Raw genomic sequence first — 25927 nt, 5'->3', positions numbered from 1 at the left:
TCTGCAAGTAACTTTTAGAGCGCGTAAGGCACTATCATACCAGGGACTCGACTCTCTAGAGCTCAGTTTGCTCAGAGTAATGGGAATCAGAGAGTCAAGCGCCCTGGAGATCCACCGGCAGAAATGATCGTAGCCCGTTTCCACGTTATCTGGAGTGCCTAACGGCTCTTCCGCCAGGAAACGGTGCAGGTCCTCCAGCCTGAGTTTATTCCAGTGCCGCCTGGGAACCAGTCTGGCAGGTGGAATAGAAGGGGTCTCAGGCAGAGGGTACTGGATGGACACAAGGAAATGGTCCGTCCACCCTAATGGGGAGATGGTCAAAACGTTAGCTTCAGCTAGATTTGTAAAAAAAGGGTCAAAATGTGACCCCCTACATGAGTAGGCTGTGATACTTGTTGAAATAGCTGAAGGGCCTCTAGATCAGCTAGAATGCTGCTAACGGCCGGGCTGTTCTGGTTGTCGAAGTGAAGATTCAGATCTCCCAAGATGGAAAAATTGGCACAGCCCACAGCTAATGCGCTGACGGCGTCTGGGAAGGCTTCTCTAAACGCTACATCGCTACCCGGAGGTCGGTAGACAACCATCCCAAAGAGCGAAAACTGGGGGCTGATTAAGATCTTAAAAGAGGCACTTTCACAGCCAGCGATGTTAAGACCATTCCAATTACAGGTGAAACTGGACCTAACTATGAGGGCAATGCCACCGCCTCTAGTAGGCCGGTTCAAAGTATAGATGGAGTACTCAGGGGGACAGGCCAAGTTGATAATGGCCACAACCGCCTCCTGAAGCCAGGTTTCCGTTATGGCAAATATATCGGGAGACTCGTCCTTGATGAGGTCATAGATGGCTTGATGGTGTTTCACCAGGGACCTGGCATTCAGATTCAACACCCGAAGCGTACGCGCGGAGCAGTTGCTCCGAGGGGCAGATATAACATCCCTCTGGCGAGCGGGCACGGGGGAATCAAGTAACCATCTCTTGCAGGCACAATGGTAGGGGCCGCATAGAGGATGAATTGGTGCCAGGTCACACCTCGGGACGGTCTGCCCAATAGACCAGAGGGTCTCTCTGGAGTAGGTAAGCATCGCTATACCAAGAGAGGAGCTAACCAAAAGAAAGATAAGCCCGCTGCACCCCGCGCGTCCTTAGCGCGGACGGGCGCAGACGGGCAGGACTCAGGGACGACTCCGGCAACGCGACGGCGCCCTTACTGCGCGTCCCCGCTGCGCGGGGGAGCGACTTTAAATAGGCGTCCCGCGATGCTGCCAGAGCGCTACAACGCTCAGAATGGCGCTCGCCGATGGGTTGAGTCCTCACTCAAAATGGCGCCCACAGAACACCAGTCCCGGGAACCGGATCCGCCCAAATGGCGGTGAGTTGCCATAATTATGTGCAGTGGGAGGGCTCCCTTAAAAACAGGGTAGAAACACAAAAAATACAAAACACAAATAGAAAACGAGGAGATTTTAAAATAGAACACGAGCGCAGCAGCAGTCAGCGCAGCCGCGTAGGTACCTTGTCCAGTGCGCCTTGTCCAGTTGCCTTGTGTGCGCCCAAGGCCTGTATAGTAAAGACTACCAGAGGGTATGCAGCACTGATTGTGCCACCCCTACAAATAGCCTTTTAAATGTGTCTCAGACCTGCCACTGCAGTGTCTGCATGCACAGTTTTTAACTGCCATAACAATCTGGAAAGTACACCCAGTTGCCAGGCCCTAACCTTCCCTTTTTGTACCTCTAAGGTAGGACTGAAATCCAAGCATCACCTGCCAGCAGCCCAAAGAATAGCAGCACACCAAGTTCAGTGCACTGACCTCTGAAGCCCATGATTACCGACTCCGATGCAGGCCCTGCTCTGTGTTTACAAGAAACGACGCATCATGGGACCGCAGTTCGCCACCGCATTGATCTCCAGCGCGCCCCAGATTTCCACTTATCACACCTGTGTGCCACGTTTCGCTGACGGACCATCTGCACACCAGAGCAGTCTTGGAATCGACACATCACTTCCCCATACAGTCCAGATTTGACATCACTTCTCCTGCGTGAAGCAGAACTGACACCATGCTTCCAAGGACTCGGGAAAAGACCCGTTACGGTGTTTTCCGACACTTCCCTCTTCTGCGTCTGTTGCCTTATGGATTCTGATGCATCTGAAGTACTTTGTATAGAAATCACCCATCCATAGTTTTCTATGGGGAGACATGTTTTAAACATTTTAAAACACATATTTTGAACTTTGTATGTTGGATTTCTGTTGTTCTGGTCTTGTTTGGTTTAGATAAAGATACTTTATTTTACTAAACTAGTGTGGTGTCTATTTGTAGAGTTACTATGTGTGTCTTGTGTAAATACTTTACCCTTTGCCTCGGAGATAAGCCTGCCTGCTTATGCCAAGCTACCAAGGGGATGAGCAGGGGTTATCTAGGTGTGCAACTCCCTTATACTGACTAGAAGGAAGGGTCCCTACCACTGCCAACTAAAAACCCTAATTTCGAACATGCCCCTTTACTGCACATAGCCACAATAAGCCTACAAGTTCCAGCTGTTCATGTACGTAATGGACAATGCTGCAAGATGGGTAAAAACTCCAAATTAATGTGTATTGAGGGCCAGGGGTTAGAAATAAGAAGCTGCTCTTTTTCTGCTATTGAATCTTTAATCGCCAACGTATTCCGGACAGATGTGCTAAGGCATGCGTTCTGGGGGCTGAAAGTTACTCTTAGCTGTGACACACTCCAGAGGCATCTTTCCATCAGTACTTTCTCCTTATGGGAGCAAAGCTTTTCAATCTCATATCCAGAATTTTCTATCAAGATTGTCAATTGTTTGTCTATCTGCAGTAGTTTTATTGGAATTTTCAGTCAGGACCTTTTCCACATAAAATTGGATATGGTTTGCGGCGGAAGTTAGTCTCCAAGCTCACTAGCAAAGGCTGGTAAAAGGAAAATGTTACTTACCCAGTATGCCTCTGCTTGTGGTATAAAGTGCTGTAGGTTCACATGCTTAGCATAAGTCTGCCATTTAGTGTTGGGCTCAGATGTGTGCAAGTTGCTTTTCTTTGAAAAAAGTCTTTTGAGTTAGTGAGACTCCTCCTCTTGCTGGTAATGCATGTGGTCTTCGACTCCATTGTTAGATTGCTTTCCCGCATGGGTGAGGATAGAAGCAAAGCATAGTATAAAGCGATGTCCATGCAAAACGAGTTTGTGTAAAATAGTGAAAATAACAAACAAGCACAGGTGTCCAGGGGGAGGGCGAGCGCATGCGAATCTACAGAACTACATGCCACGAACAGATGCTTACTGGGTAAGTAACATTTTCTGTTCGAGGCTGTGTGGCTGTAGATACACACGCTTAGCATAGACTGTAAAGCAGACCTCCTCCGTAAGTGGTGGTTAACCTGTGGGAGTTAGTTTGAAATAATGTCCTTAGGACTGCTTTGTCCAAATTGGCTTGTTGATGGGCCAGTACATCTACACAGTAATGTTTCTAAGTGGGGTAAACCATGTAGCTGCTTTAAATATGTCAGCTGTGGGCTATTTTTTTATGAGGAGAGTGAGCTCTAAGAGGAATGGGTGAAGTTATTTTAGCTTTAGCATAGCATGTTTGGATGCATTTAACAATCCATTGTGCATTACCTAATTTAGAAATGGCCCTTCCTTTGTGAAGTTTTGAGAAAGCGACAAAAAGGTTGTGGTGTTTTTCTAAAAATATTTAGTCCTGTCCATGTAATACATGAGAGCTCTTTTTACAGCTAACATACGGAAAGCCCTTTCTGCTACTGAGTCAGGTTGAGGACAAAAAGACATGTAGTTCAATAGATTGATTAAGATAGAATTGTGAGAATACCTTAGAAAGAAATATGGGGTTGGTGAGAAGTACAACCCTATCCCTAATCATCTGAAAGAAGGGGTCTTCTTAAGTTAATGCCTGAAGCTCACTGACACATCTGAAGGAAGTGATAGCAACTAGGAATGTTACTAGGATAACAACTGGAGGGGGCAGGACTGGAGTGGTTCAAATGGAGGGCCTAATAATCTTGTTAATTCAATACTGAGGTTAGACTTGTTAGCTGGTGGCACTCTAGGAGGAATGACTCTTAAGGCTTTCCAGCAAGGCTTTGACCACTGGAATCCTGAATAGGGAAGTGGGTTGCCTATTTTGCAGATATGCAGGCACTTTTCCTAGGTGTAACCTTATAGATGTAAAAACGAAATAGGAGGTATGTACGTGAAATAAGTAGCAGACAATATCCTGTACATTAGTTGCTAAGGGATCAATGTATTTGAAATGACAATAGTAAACAAATATTTTCCATTTGTTAGCATAACAGGCCAGATTTGTAGGCCTGTGTGACTCGTTAAGAATGTCCATACATTGTTGTAGGAGATTGAGGTAGCCAAATTCTAAGACTTCAGGAGCCAGACTGCGAGGTTGAGCAATCTGTGGTCCGGGTGTCGGATTTCTCCATAGTTCTCAATTTGGTAGCGCTTCGAGGGACACCACTCTCAGTTTGAAAAGTGTGTTAAACCATTGTTGCCTGCCCATGTAGGAGCCACCAGAATCAGGGTGACAGATGTCTGCCAAAGCTTGCGAGCCAGAAATGGAGGCAGTGGGGAAGGTGGAAAGGTGTATGCAAATATTCTGGTCCAACTAATCCATAGTGTGTTGCCCTTGGATTGTAGGTGTGAGAATCCGGAGGTGAAGCTTGGGCGTTTGGCATTTTCTGCTGTGACGATGAGGTCTATTAGTGGCTGTCCCCAGTGCTGGAAGTATTGGAGGAGGACCCCTCGTGGAGTTATTGGCGCCTCCAACTGAGGAGATCAGCAAAGTCATTGTCCATTCCCGGGACATAGTTCGCTAACAAGTGAATGTTGTATCGGAGAGCCCGCTTACAAATGGCTGAGCTAAATGGGAAAACTGTGAGAACTTGATGCCCCCTTGCTTTTGGAGGTAATACATGGCTGTCATGTTGTCTTCCTTAATGAGGACTACCTTGTCAATTAGGCGAGGGAAGGCTTTCAGTGCTAAGTGAACAGCTAGTAACTCCAGGTGATTTATGTGGAGATCTCTCAGACTGGGTGTCCAGTGGCCTTGGACAGTTTAATGTGAACACCCCATCCTGTAAGGGAGGCGCACAGCGTTACTGTCCTCTGCAGAACTGGGTCCAGGAAATGGCATACTTTTAACACGTTCCACAACTGCAGAGAGCGGCAATCTTGACGGCTGACCAAATTTAGATCTTGTAGTCGACTGTCTGCTTGAGTCCATTGGAACATGAACCCCAGCCAGACTGTATCCAGCCCACCCACCAAATACACACTCTATTTTCAATGTAGCAATTCTTCTCTTGTTTAGGGAACATCAAATAATGTCTATTCCCCCTTCACCATCTATGCAACACTTCAACTTTCTCGAAACACATGTTCTTCCTCATTTACTTATGCAAGATTTCCCTACAAAAAATTCTGACTTCACACTTTTTGGCTGGTCAGTAGGTTTTAGAGTAATGATGTGGCTTAGTGCTTTGATCAGATAGCACAATGTCTTATAATGTTAAATGAATAGCTTGTCAGCCAGCCTTGAAAGCACGCCATTCGATCAATTTCAAGACATTGTGCACTGTCTATGAGGCCAACTGGACTGAAGACACAACATCACTACAAAAACTAACCCACGATGCATGCATACTAGGACGTTTTGTTCTATATTAACACATGATCTATATTCTCATACAAGTGGCACAAACAGTGGCTTATGTAAAATCTGAATTCCTAAAATGGGAGCCGAATCCAACTTCTTAACTTCACAAAACATCTAAAAATTGAACTCTTGAATAAATAATTTGCTTCCGTGCATTAAATAGGGACTGCAAAAGGGATGCACCAACTGCATTCCAATGACTTACAGCCTACTGACACTGCTTGCCTTCCTGACTATCTCTAGAAACAAAAGCACTTTGGCATTATCACAAGAGGACAACATGTATTTACAAACTATTTAAATAAACACCCTGCAGGGTTAATTTCTTAAGAGCAGCCTGCTACAGATCCACTGTTCAAATGAGAACCTTTCAATATGAGATTGGGGTCAGTTTTTTAAAAAGTACATCAACCATGATAAGTTACAGCACATGTCCAAACATGATCCCATTACTGATCCTAACTGATTTTTAGCCAATATATGCTGCATGCAGTTTCATGATTTTTAAACTCAAAAAACTGCAGCACACCGAGAAAGCCTATTTAGATTGATGGATTTGTGGTGGCATGAGGAAATTATTACTGAGAAATATACATCTTTCTCTTCATATGTTTTTGTTTGGATAAACTACTATCATACACATCTGGATGGGTAGCAGATGTTAAAATAGAATTATTTCACTGCGCGAGAACAAATTTGCAATGTATAACTTATTCAATGTCGGCATCAGAGCAGGGACTCTGATCCTTTATGCCTATCTCTCAACTGTACATTAAGATTGCTCGCTACGGGCCAGACTAGGTTTTATGTTGGAGCAGCAACAGAATAATTTTCATTCTAAATTGGCCTTGCTGCTCCTGTTTCTGCTAGGAATTACTCAGCCCAGTGTGTTCCACGGGAAGTGTGGACCAGACCATGAACACTGGGTGATGTGCAGAAACGTGGGCTTCACCATAGCGACTCAGTGGAGCCACATTCCTATAAATGATGTGGAGACTAGAGGTGACATTTGATCTTGACAGCTGCTGAGCTTACCTAAAGGCATTCCAAGAAGTGGAAATTAAGCCCTGGCGCCCAAATGTCACCCTAGATCTGGGTCAGCCTACAAAGCCCATTCCATTACCTCCACTTTCTTCGTATGTTCTCCACATGATACTCAGCTCAAATGAAGTGGAATCTTTCAGCCCAAATGAAGTAGAACCTTTTTGTATCGGTTTTTCACATGAGCTGTATCTTTTGTTGCATATCTGCGGCAAAAAGAATAGACTTAAATATCAAACACCAAATTAAACCACACTAACGCTCTTCCTTTCTAAATGTTACAAACCATTGGTTTAAAAAGCATGGATGCTCCGTATAGGATATTTCTAACTAATGGTTACAAAGGTTCAGAGGGGAGTGAAATTGAAGCCCGGATATTTATTTAAGATTGGAGCGCCCTTCCGCCAGTCAGAAATTTGATGTGCCTTCCTTTAATCCTTCTACATGCTGTATAACTGGGATAAGAATAGTGTTAGAACTTCTAATGCACCAATGCTCACTGACAAAACAGAGTCCCTGCTAGCCCAAACTAATTCCTAGTCATCATCCTTGTGGTTTCGTCAGCATCCTTTGCAGAGCTTATAATTAATATTTTCATTACTACCATACCTTGGTGATCAGATTCAGCAAATTCTGGCTAGAATTATCAGAGAATCACTACTGCTAACCCTGTGCTAGCCATCCCTTCCCAGGCATAGCACGGAAGAGCATAAATGCTATTGCACTGACGTTCTGTCATTGTCAGGATATTGTCCGTCAGTGATTCCAGGCACAAAGCTGTCAATCTGTGGATAGACCCTATTCTCTTACTCGGTTTCCTACCTAGAAAGGCCTCATAAACCAATACATCCACAAGTGCAGGCACAATTCTTTGCAAGAGAAAGTAAGTATATGGTAGCAATCACTTTAGAATGTCAATGTCAACTTACGAGCACCCTAACAGCGGAGGTACTGACACTGGGCTCCCAGTGTCTACTGATGTCTGATGATGCATTCCATGCATGTGGACTACTGGAGCCAAGTGATCGAACCCTCTGCTTCGGGTATTCCCCGACTCACCAAAAGTACCGACTAAATTTGGAGAGACTGGAGTTAAGCTTTGCTGCTTCTGAGCATTGTTCATATTATACCTCTAATGAACAGGGTAGGAGTGCTGCAGCAGATGTTCTAATGTACTTGTCCAGGCCTTTAATACACAGAATGAAATAAGTTGTAAAGTTCTTCTCATTACATGGCTAAAAAGTCTTTGCCCCACTCATGATAAAGTGTCACTCAGTGTCACACTCCAGGAACTGAAATGTCACGCAAACGTGAAAACATCACACATACACAACCTAAAAACTTGACAACGATAAGATTGGTATTCCAGGGTCCCAAGCCGCTATGTCAATAAAGGCCAGTAAGTCTTCAAACGCTAAGCTTTTGTGTCTGAATGTTTACTTGACGTCTGCAGTGAAGTCATACTATGAATTATTATTCAGGAACAGCAACTTATGTACCTATATGAGCAAAGGAATTAAAAGTTGGATGGCTCTGAAAAGACAAGTGAAGTACTCAGATCTGTGGTTTAAGAGTTTAAGGGTCACGTGTGATAAGTGTTAAAATTTCAGATGTTACTGGAGAAGTGGTGACCTTAAACACTATGCTATAGGACTTGACTTTTCACTGCCAGAACCCAATCTGGCAGCCATATATTTTGGAGACTTGCTGTCTCCAGATGTTAAAATAGAATTATATTACTGCGCGAGATGATGTAAGCAGAGAACAAATTTGCAATGTATAACTTATTCAATGTCGGCATCATAGTAGGGACTCTGATCCTTTATGCCTAAGAAGGCACAGTCAGTAATGCTTGACAAACCTCTGTCAATGATACGCTTGGGAATGGCACACATGCTGATTTTTGCCATCTCTCAGCCTGCTGTACAGACTCAACAGCACGCTTCAGCATGTATAGCTTTAATCCAGAAATGCTCGAGTATATGTATGCAGCCGACGGAGGGCTACATTTACCGTAACATGTATAACCCTCCAATGTACCATCCTGCCATAATACAAGTTTTTAAATTTTCTCTAGAAATCTCTTTCAACTGTACTTAATTGTTCTTGACAGCTGCTGAGCTTACCCAAAGGCATTCCAAGAAGTGGAAATTAAGCCCTGGCGCCCAAATGTCAGTCTAGATCTGGGTCAGCCTACAAAGCCCATCCCATCACCTCCACTTTCTTCGTATGTTCTCCACATGATACTCAGCTCAAATGAAGTGGAATCTTTCAGCTCAAATGAAGTAGAACCTTTTTGAATCGGTATCCATCCATCTGGATGGATAAAATAGATCACATATTTGTCTTTAAGAGAAGGTACCTGGCAGGTACTCCTTGGCAATCGTTTTTTTTTTTTGCGCCAATTAGTTAGGCCACACCTAGTCAAGCTTCACACTTTTCAGGTTCGTGGTCTATTGATATTCGATGCTCAGACTGCCAGTGCGTGCCAGATTCCACAAACTCCATAAGACAGCTCAAGTTAAAAGTAAAACAAGCACTGACATAGACAATAGGTCTCGCCTTTTGGAACTTATAAGTGTTTAGCCTATAATTGTATAAGTTAAGGCCCATATTTTGCGTGGGTGTTGCATCTCTCTTTTTTTGCACAACCCTAAAGTAAAATCTCATTTGTTAAATATTATTATGCTCTCAAATGTACTTATGCTATACCTGCTAAACATGCGTAAGGTCTTAAGATCTGTGTCACTTTTTGTGATGTCACTTCTTGTGAGGTAATGGGTTGTGATGCCACTTCCTGTAATCCACGAGCGATGTCACGCAGTACCGTGATGTCACAGGCTGTGATGTCAAGTACCATGATGTAATTTGCATACTGCATAACTTTGTTAGTCTCCCCCACTTCTTTTTTTAGAACTTGTGTCCTGTCAAACAGTGCCACGACAATCTATAATATAGATTGCAATGTACAGCACCCGGGCCGGTATAGCATGATTGCCCCGACATGGAATAGTGAGGGTCCTGTCGTCTACTGTCCGATTGTGGCACGAACCCCCTTCCCCCCCCTCCCCTCCCCCCCTTCCCCTCTCCTCCCCCCCCCCCCGGCCACCGAGGTCGTGCCCGATAGGAGATGTCCCCTGTCGTCCCCCCCCTTTCCCCCCCCCCCTCCGCCCTGCGGTCGCGGCAACCCTACATCCTCAGACATCCCCACCCCCACACGGCCCACATAGGGTGCAGCATACACAGCTAGGATCACTGATACATTACTGTACACGTCACAACTAGTCCAACTACTGTTGTTGAAATGTTTCTCCCTCCCCCCCTTCTTTTCATTCCCTGTTGTGTCTTCTGGTTGGCAGTGAGATTGTTTCTGCTGCATTCATGATGATGTTTGATTTCCCCTCCCCGTTTACTCTACACACAATGCCTGTTGGACAATGCCAAGATCGGGAGACTGTAACCCAACGACTCATGTGACAATATGGGATGTGATCCTGCCTTTGACTGCTTCTGTGCCAACCGGGGAACGCGGCCTCAGACAATGGTTGTTGGCCTTTATGACCACCTTGGTCTCTTTGCAGTGCTGCGGACTCCGAGCACTGCATCCCGAGACTTTTCCTGGCACTGCTGATTGCGGACTAATGCATCTCCCCTGGCTACTGTTTATTTTCACTTATGTATGACCGACATGTCAAACCATACTACTAGCTGGGTATCGTTTGTAGTAGTTATCCTTTTTAATGACATTGTGTGATCGATTGCATTGTTACTTGTGAAACTAAATAAAGTTTGGGACCATTGGTCTTAAAAAAAAAAAAAAATAGATTGCAATGTACTATATTCAAACTGCGTTCATCCTAAACTGTACAAAGTCGGATATTAACAACTTATTCTGTCCAACTTCTTTCTTTGCATTCCGGTACTTGCAATCCTGCATTCATACGTGCAAAACGCCACACTAAGCATATATACAAAAATACAAGGACACTGTGATGAGGCAGGGTTTAGCGATAAATGAAACCTGCTCGAATCAAGTACCCGTATAATATGTACTAAGTAGAAGTAGTACACTAATGTGCACCACATAAACACGAGGGAATCTGCTACGCTCATGTCTGTACTAATGTAAATTAATATACGAAAGAACTCAACCTGTATTTGCAGTGTGTTTGAAAAGAAACGCGAGATGCTGCACGAATAGGCCGCATGTGCATCAATAGTTGCATGTTGCATCCAGCTTTGAAATAATAAATAATGCTGCTTTTGCACGATGCTTATGTTAGGTAACATTAATAAGGAATCATATACAGGTGGTAAACAGTGGGGGATGCAGTGTCATATAATTAATGAATGTCTATATCATTCGTTTTAGTGGAGTGGTTGAAGAACTATTTTTTCTTAAATTGGCAATTGTAAAGGGCTCGGATGGGAGAGAGACTGTCATGAAAAAGCAGCCAGAAGCGCCGAGCACAGCAAAAGATGCCTAAAAGTTTAAGGTCGAAATGCTGACTGCCTGCCAAGGCCCGTGATCGACCGTGTGAAAGGCGACAACTTCTGCGGATGCTGTCTAATTTGAATAATAGATGTTTAATTGTAACTTTTGTTAAGTTCATGTGAAAGAACTGAGAGTCAGACTATGGGAAAGGAAGTGGAACAATAAAATAGTCAAAAAATTAAGTGAAGTCACGGTGGTGTGACATCCTCCCCCCCCCCCCCCACCCCGCCAACCCAACCAATCCCTTGTCAAGCTTCAATGAAATTTTGCAACTAATGTGGACGGACATGTAGGGTTTTAGACTATATTTAGGGTACCTTTATGGGTGTGGTTTTGAGCTTGGGCTAACAGGAGAGAAGAGGGGAGATGAGTCACTCTCCGTCCGTTTGCTGAGAGGTCTAGCTGTTTCCTATCTTATCCTGTTCCTGTTAGAGATCTTGCGTTCCTGTATTTCCTTGGGGAAACCTTGGTCATCACACGGGTCCAGAGGAGTTTCTTCCTATAGGCCTTTAGGTTTGTATTTAGCTAATCACGGTACCAGGTATGAGTTTAATGTTTTATCTCTGAATCTTTTGTCTCTCCACCTATCCACTCCGTCAACAAATTATAAAAAGATGCACCTATTGTCACTTCATCTATCCCTCAGTTAGGTATAATATTGTGTGGCATAATTATTTTGCTGAATCGTTGGCTCTTACTCTAGCCACTCCTTCACTGCATAATGTCATTGCATAAGTCTATATCCATTGTAAATTATTACCGGTCATGAGATTTCGATGTTTAATTGTGACCAAATTGCAACTGATCATTTAATCTTTAATTGAGATAAATTCATTTGTTGACCTTACCGAGAGTCTGTGATTAATTTAGACTAATTGATTGGTAAATTAGTATTATCATTACCATTAACTACTCAACTAATTAGTCCATCGACCAAGTGGAGGAAGAGTTAATATCAAGATTAGATACAAGACAGATGTCCCGAAAGGATCAATAAGAGAACATTCAATGGAAAGGAAACAAATTGACACCGGCGCCTCAGGGATTCTGGGTTAATGTGTATGGGCCATTATATTATGTTGATGAGTATGGATCCCTGATCTATTATTGGTATTGGTGCTGGATCAGTGCAAATATTCACGTTTGGCGGGTACAATACTTCTTTCCATGCTATAAGTGAGCGGTCATTTGATTTTTCCCGCATAAGTAAACACCTAATGAAAACATTAAATTCTGGTATTTTCCTATTTCTACAGAGATTGACACATGAGGCAGAACCAGTTGCTCTTCTCATTTGCCTATATCCAGCCTTCCTAGTTCAGTTAAAAACATGTATGCACATAAATCAAACAGCTCAACTTACCGTCTCTCAAGCCCCTGGGGCATTATAGCCATGGTTGAAATAGGGCAGTGCATCCACAACTACATCACCAGCCACCTAACACGTGCCCGCCATCTCCTTGCTGTACCGACATTGAAATAAAAGACGGCTGTGCTTTTTTAAGCCTGGGCCTAGTCCGCAAACAATAAAGAGTTGCTGCTCAACCAAAGGGCTGCACAAGTGTAATAAAAAAGAAAGAAACGACTCGAAGACTGAAGGCTGTAGTTCGCAAATATAGCAGCCATCTCGGTTTCATTACATTTCAAATTAGTAATTTGGGGAAGATGTGGTTCTAAAACAAAGCATTGGACAAAAGCCCATTTTATGATGATCCATTTTGCTTTGTCAGGCAGAGAACACCAACAAAGCACTCATTTGGTCCATTGACTAGGGGTTAACATTGTTGCCAAACAACATTACCTCTTGTTGGAAGAGTTCTAGCTGAAGGTGCTCGAAGGATTTATATTCTGTACTTAACCTCTTGACTGCTAAGAAATAATAAAAACAAATGGCAACTCTGCCGAAGCACTGAAAATACGGGCGGGACATGTTGGCGAGAAGATGGCGTGGGGAGATTAAGTGAACTCGACGGGCAACGAAGCACTGAAAGTAACAAGCAACGATGGGTGGGAGGTGGCGGGACGATTGGGAGCAGATGTTGAACACGCACCAAAGGTAGCTGCAGCCTGAACAGAGGGAGCAAGCGTGGGTGTAAGCATTTGCATAGGTGAAGAGAAGTTCCTGAGCCTGAAGTAAAATTGAAAAAAGCGGAAGCAGACAGAGAAGTCCTGGGGCAATAATACAGGGGAGTGAACAAGTTACAGAAAGGACAGACCAGGAAGACGATTTGTCCAACTGGCAAGCACGGAATTTTAACAGGCAAGTAGATAAATCAAAATCGATGGAAGGAGTTAAACCCCACAAGGTACACACAACAAAGCTTCCAGACAGCGCAAGCGCGGTCTAAGCTCGACCTAAAAAGGAGACAAAGTATGATAAAGCCAAAATTGCCCACTGTGAAGTAATATTCAAAAGCAAACCAATAATGGTGAAAATGAATATGATAAATACAGAACGAAAAACATAATGCGTTGACCCCAGGATATTACAAAGAATGGAAAGTCAGATTAGGGTATGAACGCTAAGCAGAGTTTGGTTGTCAGTCAAAATCCTTGCAGTCTTATTTCAAACGCACCTAATGAAGGAGTGCAATGGATATTCAGTGCTGCTCCGTTAAATGGCAGTAAAAGGATGCACATGCAAATCTTGACCATACACAGAGAATAATTTACTGCATCTACGTTGGACAAAACTATTACTAATTATGGTTGCAATCTGTCATGAACAACGGTTCTAACAGAAGGCGTAATGATTTACAAAAGAGTAAAACACAGAAATTGCGATTTGGTAACTGGAGAAAATCAAGGGTAATGTCCTCTCATTCACATCAAGCAGAAAAGGTGAAACGTAATGGATGGAACTGAAAAGATTTACCAAAATTGCATGTAATTAGGATAATCCTGTCTTTTATATATACCAAACCATCTCATGTACACGAGTCCCCCACAAGTCTCAGGATTTTCCCTAATCTCTGTCAGCCAGTAGGCAATCTAACTGGGATTGGGTTTTGGATGCAAGCACTGTTAAGGTAGTGAGGACAAGGACCATCAATGTCCAGGTGAGTATAGAATGGAAGAAGCTAGACCAAGAAGTAATGACAATGGGGGAGGTGGACTTAAGACTAGCCTCGTCATACCTTTACATCTCGCTAGCTCCATTGCCAATGTGTGGGAGATGGTAGCTGTAAGAGCAAGCACACACCCCATGAAAAGTTTCCCGAGGTTATCCTCTCATCTGATTTACAGATCGGGACAGAGTCTGGTTATTTATTCATTAGGTAATTTATTTATTTTTAATTTATCACACGCTCACAAGTTAGGTGCCTCAGAATACATTTTTGATGAACATTGTCGTTTTTTGGAATAGAGAGCCTAAACAAACAGAAGTAGAATTTTGAAATGAAAGACTTAACAATGGGCTATTGGTGAATTGAAATCTTGTCTTCCCGGGTAATTTGCTTCAGCAAACAAACCCCTTTTGCGCGAGTTGAATACAATTACAAAGTACACATGCTAGAGAATACTAATTTATGGGGAAATCAAAACACACTTGAAGGTTAGTATTCTTACAAAATGTGGTCTGGCAAAAACAACGGTGCTCTCATCTGGTTTGATAATGGAAAGTGAAATAGGCCTTCCAGGAAACACGTTTTATGTCGTATGTAAATCAATTATGCTTTTGGCAAAATGGTCACAACTACATGGAAATGCCACTGTAGAGAAGAGAGGGTTACACACTAAATAAGCAGTGACAATTGCAATGCTGTATTGTTTTTTACTAGAAATTAAATACCTGGAATGTCTGCACTTTTCATTGATAACCCTATAGCTGTTAAATATAGGTATTTTAATTCTATTTTTGTAAACATGGTGTGTAACCAAAATATATTTCGCAGGAACACTCTTCACAACATGGTCTCTGTACTATCAAGAGGGTCGTTAGATAAATCCTAACAGTGTAGAAACCTTTCATGTGCTGTGATAAAGTCTAAAAACTGCTGCCACTTTACTACACATTTATGAAAAGGCAGGGTACCGGCCATTCCAGTATTTTCCCACCAGTTAAAAATTAAACTGATGGCTTGCAAGTCGGCGAGGCATAAGGCGAAGATGTAGGAGGTAAGCAGGGATGCGGCTAGCTTCCTTATGAGCAATGGTCCACAAGGGGTGTGGTTCATGGACACTGGCCATGAACGGATCTGGGTAGACGACTACAGTGTGCACCTGTTTTGTACATGTACAGGTAAAACAGTATTTCCATCTCAAAATAATAAACAAACACTAAATTCTGGACTGCTCATTGTGCTAGGAGCAGGAGTTGTAGTGAAACTGTCCATGAATCCCCACATGTTACTTAAACATTTTCGTAGAAACAGTTTCTACGAAAATGTTTGAATGCAATACTTTGCATTAAAATGGACTTTCAGTCTTTGGCAGTGCAATGTTCTAAACCTTGAAGCACCATGAATCCACGCTTCGGAGAAGTACCCCAGAATGTCCGATTCCAGATACTCTGTAAAGCTGAACTAGTCACACCAGTATTTGAGTGAAGACTTGCAGCTGGACTGTCCCTACTTTAGTTTGTTTTCTCTTTCAAATCACTGAGTACTTGAGCATTCTGAAGCTGCTACAAAGTAACACCCTGAAACTAGAAGCTAAACGGGAGAAACTATTATGGTAAATGAAAAACTTTACATATATTTAAAATGACTTGTGCTACAGTAACCTCTTATGAATTTGGTGAAGATGAATGTCTGCCAGCTCCACAACTAGTCCTCAAAACCGAAATCCCCTGCAATGACACTGAGACCTTGCTTCAAAACTATGACAAACAAACAGACGTCTTGAATTCACAGGTACTCTTTCATCTCCTGCATTGAGAATAACATAGAAAACTACAATAGGTGTAAAGGTGCCAACCACAACTCAAAAGAAATCCAACCAGAGTTCACAAACAACTCCTCGGACACAAAGGCAAGTTAGCTTTGAAGAACAAGATACTTACCATCTGCAACTCTTTCTGGTAGATGCTCTTACTACAGATTCCTCACTTTTGAATACCCCCAGGTGCCAGACTGGATCCAGAAACTTTTCCACAACTGCTCCCATGTGCAAATATGTTCCCTTTGTCCCACCCTCAGAAGAGATGGCTCAGAGCCATATATATGTATGACTTTTATGCGCCATCAGTTTACAATAAAATATTCTGCACACTAGGTGCAAAGCATCAGTAACAGATTGAGAACCGTGAAAGTGTGGAGACTCTAATATGGAATCTAATAAATAACTAGAAGTCCACTCTACGCCAGTCGAGCAGATAACTGTGTTTTCTGCCCTCTCTGGCCACTGGTCACTCCCGAAGGTGAAAACAGAGTGGCTAGGTCACGGCAGGGGAGAGGATGTAGACTGGTCATGTTGTTGGTGACCCTGTCCTCTGCCGCCACCACACAACTTGGAGCTTTGAAAGGGCTTGAGGGCCCACTGCATGGACTCATATGGCTGGCTTTGGCAGTAAGCCAGGACCCAGAAGAAGCATGTGAACTTCCAGCATTGGTGCACACAAGGTGAGCAAGCCCAAGAAGTTGACCATAGTATGACTGTTCCTAAACCTTCAAGGGATGTGTCAACCTTGTCTACAGATACCCTAAAGTCATCAGAAGACATCCATGAGGAATGCCTGCATGACCGAAAAGAAACATGCAGCATGCATCCAAACATGGTGATGAATCACCACTCTAGTGCCCATAGCACAGCCTACACAATCTGTAGTTACAACAGGCTCTCAAAACTTGACTTCATCCTGCTTATAACGGACCATTTGAGCAAAGGTATTTCTATCTCCTCTGCGGGGTACGTAAGCTTTTAGTCACCAGGTCCCATAGGGCATGGCTGTATCTGCCTAACAAGTAGACTGTGACAAACGATTGTAATGCAAAATTGGTGCAGGAGAATATGCTCTTACCAAACTCAATGTACTTGGAGTATCAGCTGGAGAAGCCGGAAAAGCACTGTTGCTTGCTTTGCTGCCCAAAGCCTGCACTACGAGATTTTCCGGTGTTGAGTGCAGAGATGAGAAAGCTAGATCACCTCGAGAAGGTTTGTGATGCCTAGCTAAGAGGCAACTAACAAAGCGCCGAGCATGGCTTAGCCCATCCTGCAGCTAAAATGTCAGTCACAATTTTTTAAGGGTACCAAATGCTCTGAATTTGAGGGGCTAGGCTTAACCATTTCAGTAAGCAGATTAGCATTACTTTCAAGTGTAGGCAACTGCAGTTGTAACACCTCTGCTGCCCTGCCAACCACCACATCAAATGATAATTTTTTTTTCAGTGGGGATACACCAAAGTGTTGTCCAATTAAGTTTCAACTAAGGTATGGTATCAAGCACACTAGCATTTTGGACGTCTAAGAATAGTTCATCAGTATAGTAAGAGGGCAGCAAATTGTTTGTCTCCGTATCATGTAGATGGTTTCCTGAGAGATGTCTAAGTCAAGTAAGCCTCATGTCACTGAAGAGACTGGCGCAGAGGCAAAGCCATTGCCAATGAGTTCTCTAACACAACTAGCTGTTTTGTAATCTCATAAGGCGACACTGCCTGAGATCTACTTGAGCTTAGTTTCACATTTAAGATAGAGTTTGGTTCTGGAACTGGCACTACTTGAGCCAAGGTTAGCACCAGCCCAGTTGGAAACGGTGTGGCCTCCAGGTAAGGAATAGAGGTGTGGCCCAGGGCCAGATGTCTAGCGGTGTAAGTTGGCATTGGGGTGGGACCCATAGGAAGCCAGACTGAGGGCCCAGTGGATCCATGGAGGACATCAGGCAGGTCTTTAACTTACACCTGTTTCCTGTAAGTGCTGCACAGATTGAGCCATAGTCTTTGGGGGATGCATCCCTGGCACACAGTAACCAACAAGAGGGTTGGAAAGTTAGTAAAGCACCAGTAAAGTTTGGAAGAGGAGCTCTATATTGGCATGTGGAAAAAAAAGGAACCTTGCACAGATGTGGCACCTATATACAGCTGCCACTTTCAGAGGCTGGCTGAAGCCAGTGTGGAGTTTGATGGCATCCTCTTTTGGCACATGGGAGCAATTGCTAAAGAGTTTACGAATAAGTCTGAGCAAACATGCAAAATTTGTGGTTAAAAGTAGCCATTGGAAACACAACATTAAGACTGCTCAACTGATCATCTCCAACATTCTGGACAAGTTATACCTCACAGAAATGTGCTGAATAATTCATCACAGCCAATGGAAGACCTTCCCCCTTTAGGGAGCTCATCTGCCAGAATCAATTAGAAACATTGGGTGTTGGGGTGTTTTCATTTATCCATAAAGATTTCATAGAGTGGAATAAAAAAATTAAATAGAGCCATTGAAATTCATTAAGTTGAAGTCTGTCACTCACTAATTGACTGCACAGGGTTTGTGGAAAACATCAAATTACTCATCAGGGTCAACTCTATCACTAGGTCTCATAAGTATCACAGCTTGAGTAGGTTTAATAAATGACAACTACATACAAATTAATGATTGGCCAACCCAGGCTAAAAGTAGACATCTGGGTTAGCAAAGAAGGGAAAATGATATCAGAGAAACCAGTCCCCAGGGACTGGTCTGACAATTCCCGCAACATCCTTTCCGTCAGACACAAAATCAGGCCAGCTAAGGAGATCCAAGCAATAGATACGAGGCCTTAATAACATTGATCGTTCAAACCTGTCTGGTAATATAGCCTCCTTAGATCATACCCTCAAAGAAAGAAGTCATTAGGCTGGCAATTCAAGATTCAGAACACTGAAAGGGACCAGTATTAAGGTAACTGTGCCCATGAGCTTAAACAAATAAAGACAAAAAATCTGCACAATTGTATCCAAGAAACCTGAATGGAGGAATACACAAAATCTCTTGGCAACGTCTTGGAAAATAACTCAAGTCTCCAAAATACCATCAACTCCCTAGCAAAAGGGGACAAAATCAACAAAAACTCTTAAAAACCATTCATTCTGAGAAAGAAAAAAAATTTAAGCAAGTGAGTCAAGGAAATGTGCTATCATGGATGGATGAAGGAAACTCACAGCTCATGAGTATCTCCATAATCCACTTCACTCCTACCCCTCCCCTACCTCAACGCAGATCTCCACGTAGAGATGAGCTAGCCACTGGATCAGAAAGATTTGATCATGTTTCTCCAATAGTGGTCACACTAAGCTGGAGCCCCACTGAGGTAAGAAGTTTATAGAATGCATCACATATAAACTTCTTCACACTGGCGCCCCAACCTACCCCAGCAAGAAATGAAGCCTCTCAACTGGCCAGAGGCAATTTTGGAGCTCAAATTCTCTACAACTTGAATTCCCATCATGCAAATGATGTTGAGGCAATCCTTCTCCTGACATGCATCAAGGTCTGGAACTCCATCCCTTCAACCTTCAAGAGATTACCATTTTATGAATATTTTAAAGCAAGAACTAAAATGTTTCTTCTTGCAATGCTCGGCAACAACCTAATGCCATGTATAAACGCCGTGGTCTCCAAAGCTGAAAGCAGGAGGTAAGTAAACCTTTTTTCACAATATATTACTTTCACATGTAAATTGCCAACTATTGTATCTATATATCTTCCAAAAGCCCACTCATATCACACACAATTGTACCAGATAATAGTAGGTATACTTTAGATTTCCAGCTTTTAAGTAATTGTGCAGATGCAAAGTGCTCTTTCATGTACTGTGCCTAGCCCACACCACACAACTCAATGCTTGCCCTTACCCTAAACATGGCTGTTCGTACACTGAACCTAGACGCCTACTCTAATGTCTATAGCCTGAGCTAATTCAAAGCAACCCCTAACTTTGACTGTTACTCTATCAACCTCACTTTGACTCCATAACTGAACTTAATATTTTCCTAACTTTTCCCTTCACTTTTTTACTTCAGCTGAAATTTCTAGATTCCACAAAATAAATTTTACTATGTGAATTTCACCAACTTTATTTTTCAGTAAATTGTGTTCATTGATATGATTTTCTCAAAAATCTACAGAGTTAAAATGCACGGTACTAATTAGACATACATTTGCAGGCTCCTTAAATTACAACTGTTTGACTAGAAAACAGAAGTAGATTAGAGAAATATGTCCAGATGAAGTCAAGTGTTAAGAAAACTGAAAATATTGATAAACTGGTGCATGCACCACAAAACTGATGATTTGTGGAATGCATCTCATCCAGGGATTAAAGGGTAACATATATTGAGAGCATTTAATAACAATATAAATAACAATTCTAAAATAATCTATACCAGGCTTTGAAGAAAGAAACAATCATGACTTACCTGGCCCCATAATAATGTCCCCATTCCCAGGAAAATGGACCACAGCCATTGATCTACTGTAAGTTCAGTGCAACTGAAAGGTTTTCCGCCAAACTGAACTATGATAATCTGTGGATAAAAACAAAAAGCGAATAAAGAATATCCTGAACAAACAAAAGATAATAAAATACATTTATAATGTCCAGTAGTAAAACCTTGGCACATACAGGATTATTGCAAAAACAATAGAAGGTCCTTATTTTATTACATGAAATATTAACTTGAAGAATCGAGATGTTGCTTGTCTCAAGTTACATAATACATATATTTTCCTGTATTCAAGGTACTCTGCATGCCTCCAGGGACAACTTTACATATAACCACATGATAGTACACACTATGCATTTCCTATAACTAAGGGAGGAAAGAGCTATTCCTTGAAAGAAACATATCGATGCACCAAAATGTAGCTAAACAAATTAATATTTTGTGTCATTAACCATATATTACTGCCATACCATAGAGGACATTGAGAACTCATGCTAGCAAAAGAAAGTTTCTGGATTTCAATCCTTAGAACAGTAAAATTAGGACTCAATAACGATTTTGAAATACTTATTTATTGTAATTGCTATAAATATGGTGACATATTAAAGCACTAGGTATAATAAACGTCTACATTAACTTTATTTAGATTGTTCTACATTAGTATTAGCTGTATTGAAGTTTTTCATTACTTAAGTTTAAATTGTCTTCAGAATTCATGTTTGTAATATAATATGTTGTAAAAGGAACATGGTGATTTCATACAGAAAGGCCAAAATATGTCAAATGGTTTCAATATAAATCACTATAGTAATATCTGGTCATATTACTCAAAGCATGTAAAGGAATTTGAATGTTACTAGCTTTCCTAAGTTGTCCTGAGAAAGAGTGTGCTGACAAACAGGACTACTCTAAAAGCATGATGGGCCAACCTTATAATGACTCCCATAATTATCAGATTCTTAGCTACAATCCAAATGTGCAGGGTAGTCTGTCGTCTTGAGTATGATCTGAGTGTCCTTAAAATCCTAGAGCAAGCATACACCTCCAGAGGAGGACTGTGAGGCAAAAATTCAGACACATGCTTACAACCTTTTCATAATATCTCCAGTCATTTCTTAACGCACAATTAAGAGAATATAATTAAGTGCTTAACATTCAAGACAGTATTCACTAAGTAAACAGATGAAAGAGCGGGGGTTCGATGGGAGGGAGCTTTATGCCATTTTTTATGTCAGTGCTTTAAGAAATGAAGATATCATTTTTAGCACATGTCAAATTAAATGAGAACTCCAATATATTGTGAGGAAGATTACTTTATACAAACAAAAAGGTACTCAAAATTGTGACCAAGAGTGTGAATGACAAAGGTTCCTGGACAAATGACTGAACATGAGCTTGCTCAAACCTGTTAAACAGTTACACATGGTGAAGGTGTAAGGAAAGGAATATGTTATCTGGCATTCAAAAAGGACACAGGAGCTCCTGAGAGCAGTGAATGCGTGAGGATGTGGGACAAAGGCAGAGTCAGAAAATGAGTGCCATAACATTACTCCAGCATCCTACTTGAACACACAAAGGGCATTGACCTTGCGTGATGTTTAAAATAAAGTAAAGAAAGGCTGGCATACTGCCACAGAGGAAAATGGAGGGACACTGTCCAATTAATGGCTTCTTTTTAACCACTTTCCCCCAGGTTTTTCATAGGGGATATGCAGAGAGACCCTTGATGACTTCCTAATGAACAAAAAGTTGTTATAGTAGGATTGGGTATTACAGTCAAATGAAGGCAGGGCAACCCTCATGCTCTTCCTTTGTGTTTTGATTTAAGCAAAATAAAAAATTAACTGAATATGAAAAAACTAGGACATTGTGTCCAACCAGCATTAACAAAATAGTGGTGCATGTTTCATACTTGGAAGAATCATGAAATATGTCCTATGGCACAAAGGTATCCTTGCAATTAAAGCAATTTGAAACCAATGATCGTTGATCACTTATACCTGAAAAACATTTTAGAATATTAATAGTCCTCAATTATGCAGGATTTCCACAATTTAGCATATGCAAAAAAATGTAAATAAATCCCAACATAAGAAAACAGGTCATCTCTTCCTTCCTTTTTCTTTTAATTATTTTCTAATAATACAAATAAGGAAGACCAATGATATACCCTTATTAGTGAGAAACACAAGCATTAACAGTTCACACCTCAATTCCTCTTCAATTACTCGTTGACTTTATGTTAGTCTTTCACCATTTACAGCACTTTTGTCTATAGCAATACAGTATACAATTGTACATGTTAGCATTAGATTTTAAGTATAAAACAGTTGAAGGAAAACATCTGCAGACAGGACTTCTTGCTTTCCACAAAAGAAAACAAAAATTCCTAACTGAAGTGAACACAGGGCTGTGTGCTCGCCCCTACTCTGTTTTGACTATACATTAAAGCGTGTATTGAGCAGGATGAAAGATATAGACCCTCCAAAGTGAGCGCACAAAAAAGTACCGGCAGTGATGTTTGCTGGTGACACTCTCTTGCTGATGGGCATCCAGAGAATCCTTGATGGTTTTGCAGAAGCAAGGGGCTGGAGATCAATATACAGAAGACGAAATGAATGGTCTTTAACCCCACGAGCTCGACACGTCCCAATCAGCACATGAGATAACTTTAGAGGGTATCTTTGACTATTTAGGTATAACTTTAACGAAAAAAATGGATTGGGGACCTCAAACAGATAAATCAAGTCTCAAGCTAGCTTAAACAAAAGGAGGGCTGGCCAAGTTATAAAGAAATTAATTTCACAAGCCCGTAGGACCGGTCGTAGAGATTTATAAAACCCAACTAAGGGGTGCAGCCATGTATGGGACTGAACTTTGGGGGCACTGCTTTCCAAAAACCAGCATTAAGTCTGAGAATAACTTTTTTAGATAGTTATTTGGCCTTCCAGCGAGTACCACACTCACTCCACTGCGTTTGGACCTAGGGGTGAGACCAATTGTAGAGTAAATCGGTTGTAGACCCTAATATTTTGGTGGAGACTATAGGCGAACCCTGAACTGGCCGAATATAGGATACAGCTAAAGGAGGTATTGGGACTTCCGGGCATAGGCAAACTGCCACGGTTTGCATACATTAAGAAAGGTCTCCACATCATAGGTAGAGGGTCTATGGAGCAAGCCAGAGGTGGCCTGCACTGTAATATTGCGCATCCATCTAGTTAGGAGTTACAAGTGGGGGTAAACTTGCCCACCTCTATAAAAGCTCAGCCGCTGGTTCTCTTACAGTCAATTTAAAAAAAACAAAGGATACCTATAATTGAGAGCCCAGTTTAGATGAAATACAGCCAGCACTAGCCAGGAAACTTTGTGCAATTTAGGCATGGGTCTCTCCCTCTGCAATCATTTTCCAACAAATGAGCTGGTAGATATGCCTTACGGTGCCCAGCATGCAGTAGTAAAGAGGAGACCAAACTTCACATATTCTTTTTCTGTCCTGAATACAAAAAGCTAGGCAAAGATGGTTGACACAATTATGCAGGAACCTAGGCTCGAGACGATGTGAAGAAGCTTTTAGACTTCTCAAATAGAACTGTATACACTGTGGCGTGCTTTTTAACTTCTATGTGGTAGGTGCGCAAGGCTTTTTTTTAGTAATTATTTAATGGATCTAATGTTGATTATTATTTTACCAATGATCGGTTTTGCATTAATTATATTACGTTTTAACTGGGTTTTAGCTTTTTTATCTGTTTTTATGGATTGTATGATTTTTGCAATTCTCTTTTATGGTTGGCTAGGGCATGAGCCTAAGGCAGGCAGAAACCACCAATCTAGTCAGGGCAAGGGAGTTACACGCTGAAGATAACCCCTGCTCACCCACTTGGTAGCTTGGCACGAACAGTCAGGCTCATCCCAGAGGCAATGTGTAAAGCGTTTGCGCAACACACACAGCAGCAACACACTAGGCACACCACAAAAGAAACTCCACACAAGGTTATATAACAAATCGCCTTTGCATTATCATAAACACATTAGAAACATAATCACACATCTATACTGTGCCAACTGGCACTAGGCAATATTCTCAGGGGATTATATACAGGACCAGGCCAATCGGGCCATGGACAGAACCATCAGAACAGGTAAGTAAATGCAAAATACAACCAGTAACCCCTGGTACCATAATGACCAAAGCATTATCACATTAGCATTAGACACCATCCTAAAATATCATAGCAACAAACATTATGTCTGCATCATTACCATCAACACATTACGCCACAATCATATTAGGCATAGACCATTAGGGAGAACAACGAGTAACTACTGGTATAGGTACACCTAGCAGAAGCATATTTTGCATAGCCATTTAGGCATACCCCCTAATCAGCAACAGGGCACTAACATATCCACTCTTCAGGGCTCACCTTAAGACAAAACATTAGGCGTGAATCACATCATTGGTACACCGTAGTCATTGACCAGGTACACACAGCACCTCATGGCCTAAACATAAGGGCTAACCTCAGTCGTCTGGCTTTACCCTCGGGCCCGTCCTGGGCGTCCCCGTAATGCCTGTGTCCAAAAGTCATGGCTCTTTCCTCTGCGTATGTCCCTCCAGCAGCTGCCCGTGATCTGGCGGTGCAGCTGCAAACACCGCTCCTTGTCCTCAATGCCACTCCAGTGTGTAAAAATGTGGGGAGAAGAGTTGGTGCCACTTAGGCACCCACGTGGAAAACTGGTCAATGCCCCCCCCCCCCGTACAACCCACCACACGGCCCGGGACACTCAGTCCTCAAAAGCACTTACCTGCTGTCACTGGGCCCAAGAGATTTCTGTGGAGGGCAGACACATAGCACACAGAAATGCCAACTTCTTAAAGTGGCATTTCTAAAAGTCATAGTAAATCTGCGCACACAATTGCATAGCATTTATTATTACTATTTCATACATACCAAACCTGACCATGCTGCTCCTCTCATAAGAGGAATTACCACTCAAACACTTATCAGGGAATCCCCAATGCATTCCTATGGGAGGGCAGCCCCACAGTAATGAGAAACCAAAATGGCTGTTTGACACTACCAGGACATGTCACACACTTAAGGTACATGTCGTATCTTTTACCTACAATGCACCCTGCCCATTGGGCTAGCTAGGGCCTACCTTAGGGGTGACTGACATGTAGTAAAAGGGGGGTCACGGACATGGCACACACTTTAGGTGCCACATCACAGCGGCAATAACACTGAACGCACAGGCCCTGCAATGGCAGAGGCCTGGGATAGGTTTGAAAGGCTACTTTGGTGGGTGGTGCAATCAGAGCT

The 25927-nt window shown here is 42.3% G+C and overlaps 1 protein-coding gene across 5 annotated transcripts in view; it reads right to left on the bottom strand.

Annotated features, from left to right (window-relative positions):
• ATP2B1 (ATPase plasma membrane Ca2+ transporting 1) overlaps positions 1-25927 on the bottom strand; it is a 552666-nt gene that overhangs the window by 41139 nt on the left and 485600 nt on the right. For all 5 annotated transcript variants that reach the window (XM_078674265.1, XM_078674263.1, XM_078674267.1 and 2 more), the window contains exon 19: positions 20571-20678. In XM_078674265.1, the coding sequence (XP_078530391.1) occupies positions 20571-20678 (108 nt within the window). The remainder of the gene's footprint in view (positions 1-20570; positions 20679-25927) is intronic.

The sequence above is a fragment of the Lissotriton helveticus genome, chromosome 1_1 (genome assembly GCF_964261635.1).
Source record: "Lissotriton helveticus chromosome 1_1, aLisHel1.1, whole genome shotgun sequence".
NCBI classification, from domain to species: domain Eukaryota; kingdom Metazoa; phylum Chordata; class Amphibia; order Caudata; family Salamandridae; genus Lissotriton; species Lissotriton helveticus.
Note: the sequence above shows the minus strand (reverse complement) of the source record. Positions and strands in the feature narration are given on the sequence as shown.